We start from the raw sequence: 7766 nt of genomic DNA, 5'->3' as shown, positions 1-7766 counted from the left end.
TTATATATACGGCGAACATACAGATTGATCTGGGGATCAGGGAAACACATCCATGGTTATTAATGTGCAATGGTAGGTTCATTAGGCTTACGGTATTCAAGGAGATACACATGACGCTCATTCTACAAATAATCCGATCGATGCGCAAGCTATGCAGCGAGAAAAAAACCTATAAAGTGAACGTTGTATTGAACTCTACATGCAAATCTATTGATTGACTGAGGCCGTATGTTCCAATTGCAAAAATCCGACAATATTATTATAACTGCTATCTTCTTTTAATGTGGAAGTATTCAGGGTTAGCAGATTTCTGTTACCGTAAGGCTTCTGTTATGCTCCGAGTGTTCAAAAGTTCGCAGCGCGGTCTCCGCCCTTTCGTCTCCCGCTGTAGACTTCAGACCAACATGGCGGGGCCCTCGGAGTTCGACGATCCGCGCCCCGGCCTCGGACGGAGGTCTTGCGAATTCAATGAGCAGCATTAACAGCTGATCACATTGCACATGTGTTTCTATCCATAATCAGCCGGGTTATTAAACAAGTATAACCATGCCAAGCACAACCACTTAGCCTATCCTCTATCCTGAGGATGTTTACCTTCCACGAATCCGGTGAGTACATTGTATTTGGATGAAAACCTGTTCTTCTTCCTGTTGCAAAACAAGAAGTATTCGAATTCGTTTGCTGACTTCTAGAAGGATACTCATGTTCAGGTTTAGTAAACGCCAGGTTTTATAAGATGGGTAGTAAGTTCCGTTACTGGATATGCGGGGTATCTTTCCGCAATCAGTGGTCATTCGTAAAAACAATTTTCGAACTATTGAAGGTGTGACCGTCACAGATTTCCAGTAACCTATTTAACTGTTTATATTGATATTTGAGCTGCCGTTCACGCCGGACTCCTTTTGCAACTCGTTCCGGTTAACTATCAGGACCAACAGTTGTGCTACGCACAATGTCCTGTTAACTGCATAAAGGCTCCGGTAGGCACACCTCCAAATTTGAACATCCGGAGTAAACAGTGCTTTCAACGTGCCAATCTATGATGGGTACTACTAGTTCTATACTTCAATGGCACTGCTCCCACTGTCGCGCTATAAATACGACTGAAAACACCCGCTGCGTGGCCTGCCGGCAGCCTCGGGCACCTCGTGGGGATCACGAGCGACCTCCCCCAGCTGTTCCGTCGAGAAAAGAACGTCGCGATCGACCACCGCAGGGTAAAATTATCAGTAGGAGACGAATTTTGGCCGAAAGCAACAAAAACAAGCTGGGAACTGCTTTAGAAGAACGACACCTGTATGATGACGCGGAAGGTTGCGACCCGCCGCCGGTTCCGGCTCACAAAAAAGTCCAGGATCCGCAACATGTATATGCTGAAGTGGTAGAAGATGACGAACACGAATACGACGAGTACGTTAGTTATGCTATTCTTGAATATCCGGAACCACCACGATCGACCCAACAGACCGCAGCAGTAACAGACGAACCAATTTACGGTACGTTCTATTTTTTTGTTATTTATTTTGTCAGTAGGTATTAAATAGTGTTTCAGACGTTCAGGGGGAGTTAGGCCCTAATGATTGGTTAGACAGACGTTAATTTACCTGTTCGTCGAAGATGAACTTCCATATGCGGCCAATAAGTATACGCCTTACATATAGTGTAGAACACTCCCATATTTATAGTTGCAACATAAATCTTCGCAAATATCGCATCTTCACTATCGTCAATGATTATTATGAATTAAGTATATTCTATCAGCATCTACCGTGCTTCCTCTGAAAGCATTGTAATTAGGGTACAATGCTAATATAGACAATCTACTTCCAGTTATTTATACATTTGGAGTCGAACTCAATTCTTTAGCATAACAGTGCCCGTAAAGTAAAACTGATACCTTTTTCCAGTGGATTATCCATTATATTTAGTAATTCTATCATTAAAAAGCAATAACTGCTGACCAAGCCGTAACATCATTTGTAGAACAAAAAAAATGATAGGCGAAACCTAGGCAAGCTGGCCGACTACGACTGTCATTACTAGGCTACGTATTAACCATCAGGTAACCTAGCCGTCGTATCCAGCTGCCTCAAAATTTGGACTCGCCGTATGCTGTTCACCTTTATGAAGTAGCTTTTTTCGACACGTATATGACCACATCAGACTGGATCAGGTTGATCTGTTCAGGGGCATTGTTGGAAGACTTGCTAGGCGTGCATGTATCCAAAGCACATCTTCGCATTACCTTCCAGGCATTGTTAATAAAGTAGGAAAGAAGCCTCCCCCACCCCCGCCGCATCTTCACGCGGCAGCATCGGTGTGTATCAGTCTGAGAAATGAACCCGAAGCTGTGTACTATTCGCAAGTGGAAGATGGCGCGCTACCCTGTCCCGACCTGGATATCGACATCGACAATCTTCCACCACCTTTGCCCCCACACAAAGAGGAGCTCTCGCTTACAACGGATGCCCGCAAATGGTACGCCAGCTCAATTCATTTTTATAGACGATCTGAGGAGCGATTTTCGTCGAGCAGCTTCAAACGTATTCTCCCTCCTTTGGTGTACAATGTTGGCGTGTTATGTCTGACAGTGTAACTAGCAGTTGTTAAATCTACAGAAACAGCAATGCAGTCAGGCTGTGTTTATATACGGAGCCAGACGATGACAGTGCGTGTTGAATCAATGGTTCGTACCAACTTCGAGTTGAATAGGCCATTTATGACACCTGCGCCATTCTGTGTATACTAATAATCAGTAACAAAGACATGGCGCCAACGTTTCCCCTTTGTGCTCGTATTGCTTCGCGGTTTGGGAGGAATACAGTACGTCATATGCATAGGATGCGTTTATTCCCCCGTATGCCACAGTTAAAATCTTAGTCGCCATCTGTGTCTTGAGAACTACTAGAGGGCCAGTAATGAGAACGGTTAAGACACGAGTCTAGATAATGCACGCAAAGTACGGTGGCTTTTAGAACGACTATACTTTATTTTGGTAATTGATACTGAAAAAATTATGTCCGAGTTAGGTATCTGCAACGTTCATATGACGTCTGATTCCCCTGTTTTTCTCCATGCAGGTATTGTCTCAACTGTCGAATTTGGAATACGGCACAAGATTCTTCGTGCGTCTATTGTGCGATGCCATATAGCGACGATGTTGTTGCTACTGGAACGGGGCTGCATTAGCCTAAAACAGATCCCGACTCGTCGTTGACGTGACTTCAAACTAGGAATTCAGCAAAAGGACTAAGAAAATAATCTATAACATAGCGGAAAGTCCGGTTATATATGTAACGAAACAAACCACCTGACCAAAACGGATTCAAAGAAAATAAACTATATTTGGTTCCAAAATGTGGCTGTTGTTTGGCATCGTATAACCCGTATAATATGAACAAATTCGACCATCTAGCCAAAGAAGAAACAACGATGTAAATAAATCAGTTAATAACGGATGAACAGAGAAGTACATCGTACATGATCATAACACTATCAACGCTTTTTTTTTTGGGTACATAAAGTAATGAAATTTGTAAATTATCCACAACTTACAAACGATAAGTTAGTAGCCTGACGGAACGCATTGCTGTGCGCGAGAAAAGTTAAGGGACTGAGCATATGTTAAGCTGATTCTGAAGAAGAGCGGCTGGTTTAGTAAAATCGTGTGGTACTTCTGCTTCAGTTTCAGCATAACCTGAAACGCATTAGTTCGTCGAAGGCCAGTCTCTCATTCATGCACATTTATAGTCACTATCTATGTAAAACAAATGTTTGTTATTCCTTATAATATATTATATATCACACCGACCGACCGACTGAGTGGGTTTCTTTTATCTTCAAATGAGAAAACAAATGCCAAACATAGAATTCAATTGAAGTACGTGAGTACTTACAGAACAGATACTGTATTATTACAGTTAAATAAACGAAATTCATAACAAAGCCGCAAGATACTACCAATAAATTCAGCGATCTTTTAGTTGAAACAATCTTCTACTAATTGTGAAATAATAATCAATTAAAAAAAAATTAATATCAATATTACAACAAAAACTACGCGACGATATAAGACTATGCTTGTGTTTACTATAGATGTCTTTGCAAAAAGGATATCTTGTCAGGTATATATGGCAGAGCATTAGCGCAAGGAATAGAAGCCAGTCTATTATTAGTGGGCCTAATTTATTAGTTTTTAGAGACATCAGCTCTACTTAATCAAATCCATCGAAAAATGGGGAACCCGTCTGTAACGAGTTTGGGCTATGAGTGCACTGGATCACAGCAGGGTGACTACTGCTTAAGGATCCATGAACTGCCTAGGTCCTGGTACATCGATGCCTTTTCGTTCGAATAGGTGGAGCATTGATCTTGCCCATGATGAAAGATGGTGTCATCATCCGGCTTAATAATAAACGTAACAGGCCCTTTCAGAAAATATATTACAAGGAAAAACAGCATGCAGCATTAAGTAGGAGCTCTAGTGTATATACATGAATATACCTGGCTAGGAAAGCCTATTCCAAAGTCTATTTTTTTAGAAGCGTTAAGACACCTGGGAGCCTAACGAAGTTCTCAGTAGCGAGTAACAGCCACGCTTCAATCGACGCTTATCCTCTACATAATATTAGTATATTTCGGTGAAATATTACAAAAATAATATATTAAAAATAATAATTCAAAGACTACAACTTACTTCTCTGGCATGTATAGCGCTAAATATTAAAGGCATATATAGGAACTCGCAATGATACGTCTGTGTTTGGAAGCAGCATTGACATACGCGTGTCTCATATAGTGAAAACGTTTGTTCTCAAGCGGCCATATCATTATGGCTAAATGCATTGAAATCTTGACTCTTCGAGAAGAGCACTCATCTAATAATTCCCATGGCATATTTCGAGGTTGAGGTCGAGGTGCTGCCTTCGTTTGTCTACAAAGAGTTTAAAAGCTCTACTTCAGTTGCGTCTAAGCGCCTATTGAACGTTCCTTTGGGCAAGACTTCGTGAACAGACAAAACAATTTGTCTTTCCATTTTGTCTGAAGTTGAAACATTTTCTCCAGACAGCTGGATCTAGCCAAAAAATAACTCGATTCGAAAGTATTTATTCTCATTGGTGGACCAAGCAATGACCTTTATCAGAGCACGTTGCACTTCCGACCAGAGCGCAAACGGTACAAGAAAACCAACTGATACTGAGCCACTCGTTAGAATCGTAGAATTGCAACAATTAAGATAACAGGATTAGTAACGGCAATGAAATAGTCGTACCATAGGTAGTGCAGTAATCAACAAAATGAACGTCGATACATGCACCAGTTTGCTGTACGGTACTCTCCGATGAGAGCTCGTAGACCCTCACCGAACGAGCAACTACCCGCAACGGACCAGGCGGCTCTTGGCCTATCCTAAATTCTTTCCTCTCTTCATCATCAATCAAATCAGTAGCCTTGGCTGTCTGTCGCATTAGGTTACGTGTACAGGACACGTGGGCTGACAACGACCGCTTACATATTGCAGGTCTCAGTGGTATTACTTTGTACATAGTAATCGCATCAAGGCCCACCATGCCATTCGATTCATTCTAGTTCGTCGTAGTCCACATGAACAATCAGAGTAAAAAAAAATCAATCTCGGTCACTCCTATATTAATCAGCGAGTTTATAACTTGACATTATGCTAGATTTCAACAGAGTGCCATATAATTTAATGCATTCTAGCGCAGTACTCTCAATGAATAATGATAGTGCCTAGTTTAATAAGGGTGCCCTATATAGACGGCTAAGCCCGTCGAAATCGCCAACTTTTTTAGGTGTAAAGCCCACCATTGGGGGACCTCACAGGTTTAGAAGAGGGTCGTATCTCACTTTTTAGCTTTCAGCCTACCTAGCTTTCCCTTTCTCACTTTTCGTATCTTGCTTCTCCTGCATTAGCTGCCATACCTTTGTACAATCTTTGCACTTGATTTATAACGTTTATATAAAAAAAAATATTTATTTCTGATTAAAATATGTTTGCAGTCTAGTTAGAATATTATATCCTATTGCAAAAATTACATATACAACAACTGCAGCAACGATTTTTAAGGATTTTCTGTGATTGTGTATTTTACTGTTTTACGGTGGGGAGGCAAAGCTAACGTGGGCCAAGCTCACTTTTACCGTATATACGACGTTCCACTGTAATCAATGATTATTGTAACAGATAAGATTCCAACAACTGGACTGAATTAAAAAACACCTTTATTTACATAGAACATATGGATATTGTATAGTACGCATATGTGACTATAGCTATATATATGTTATTGTTGTATAAGTTATCTATACTTACTTAGGAAGACTGGCAATGCTGTTGATGAGTTTTTTTTTTCAGTGACTTTGTAATTAATTATTTAGCTTTTGCAAGTATCTAAAGCTTGAATCAATTAAATTGGGTAATCATTGTTCAAGTAATGAGCTCCTAGTCAAATTAAACACTACGTAAATAGCGAAACATCATGACAACAGATTGGACTGTAACAGACTCATTCATCTCAGCCTCCTCTTATACTATCAAATCATAACACGATTATCAGATGAAACTTTTAGAAGGCAGATTTACTAGAGTCTGGCTTGTCCATTTGTCCAGAGATATCCATTTGAAGAATTTTCTAAGCTACATGTGAATCTATTCGTGTATGAAAGGTTTAGGCGAACTCATCGATTGAGATCGTAATTCAGACGTAAAGAGAAGATTGCAAAAATCAGAGAAACATCTAAAACCTTTGTGAAGAGAGAGCCGCCGGTGTATTTCAAAGGCGTAAAAGATTTTTACCCATGCACTGGTAGTAGGTCTAAAGGCTCAAAACTAACTGGATCACTTAAAGCTAGGACTTCTAATTCATTTAGACCTACATAAAGAAAATACTTGTTTGTGATTCCTTTCATTTCTGCAAACTTCCTCAACAATAACGCTGATTACATATCAATCCAACAGAAAAAAAAAAAAAACTCTAAAATACAAAATTGCAATAATCAAAGGCAGCGTAACCCCATAGCTTTCTAAAATTGAGCGGTACCTTATGTAAACCACTATTTTCTGTTTTTTTTTTTTTCGAAACGCCTGATTGTTTTTAACTTATCGGTCATAATACCTGTATTCAATAAAGTGGCTAAGTTGAAGAGCTCAGAACTACTGAGGGTCAATAGTTTAGAGAAGTTTATTGGTGCTCATCTCTGTGAGGAACAAAGAGGACTTCGACTGTATATGTTTAGACTTTGACGTATTCACTCATTAGCAGATTTCGCAATCTAAACATTGACTCACTTACATGCAACTTGATGTCAAATTATTTTCCAAGCAATACAAAACAAAGGCGTTCATGGCTGCCACCCATGAGATGACTCGTTTTTAATCTAGACATTAAAAATGCTACTTTATGAAGCATTTCTCCTTAATAATATGCTGATGATCATACGAATGCGCTTAAAATTCGAACACTCTCGCTATACTATAGATAGATTGTTACATGATTCGTGGAAAAAACCGAAAAGCTGTGTTCTTTCCAATGTGTTGTACTCTAATCCAAATATTATTATTTGAAAGGACGCTTGACGTATAAAGCATTAGCGTCACCATCACCATTTTTTATACATATTACATATATTATTCTTATTATCGTCAGGCCAAACAACTTTAAGACTATTATTTTGTCTTACTACATTATTTTTAGTAGGACTTTGATAAAAAAAAAAAAAAAGAAGCATAAATAATGGAACAAAAC

General features: G+C 39.6%; 1 protein-coding gene across 2 annotated transcripts; it reads left to right on the top strand.

Moving 5' to 3' along the window:
• The first annotated feature begins 398 nt into the window (after window positions 1-398).
• Window positions 399-3357, top strand: LOC111252690 (uncharacterized). 2 transcript variants are annotated; one of them, XM_022810991.2, is made up of 4 exons: window positions 399-608; window positions 930-1496; window positions 2253-2478; window positions 3081-3357. In XM_022810991.2, exons 2-4 carry the CDS (start codon window positions 1040-1042, stop codon window positions 3187-3189), a joined length of 792 nt encoding a protein of 263 aa, XP_022666726.1. In that variant the 5' UTR covers window positions 399-608; window positions 930-1039; the 3' UTR covers window positions 3190-3357. The 2 variants fall into 2 exon arrangements, with proteins under 2 accessions (XP_022666726.1, XP_022666725.1); XM_022810990.2 differs by having other exon boundaries at window positions 880-1496.
• Window positions 3358-7766: the final 4409 nt, after the last annotated feature.

The sequence above is a fragment of the Varroa destructor genome, unplaced genomic scaffold (genome assembly GCF_002443255.2).
Source record: "Varroa destructor unplaced genomic scaffold, Vdes_3.0 BEIS01000006.1, whole genome shotgun sequence".
NCBI lineage: Eukaryota > Metazoa > Arthropoda > Arachnida > Mesostigmata > Varroidae > Varroa > Varroa destructor.
Note: the sequence above shows the minus strand (reverse complement) of the source record. Positions and strands in the feature narration are given on the sequence as shown.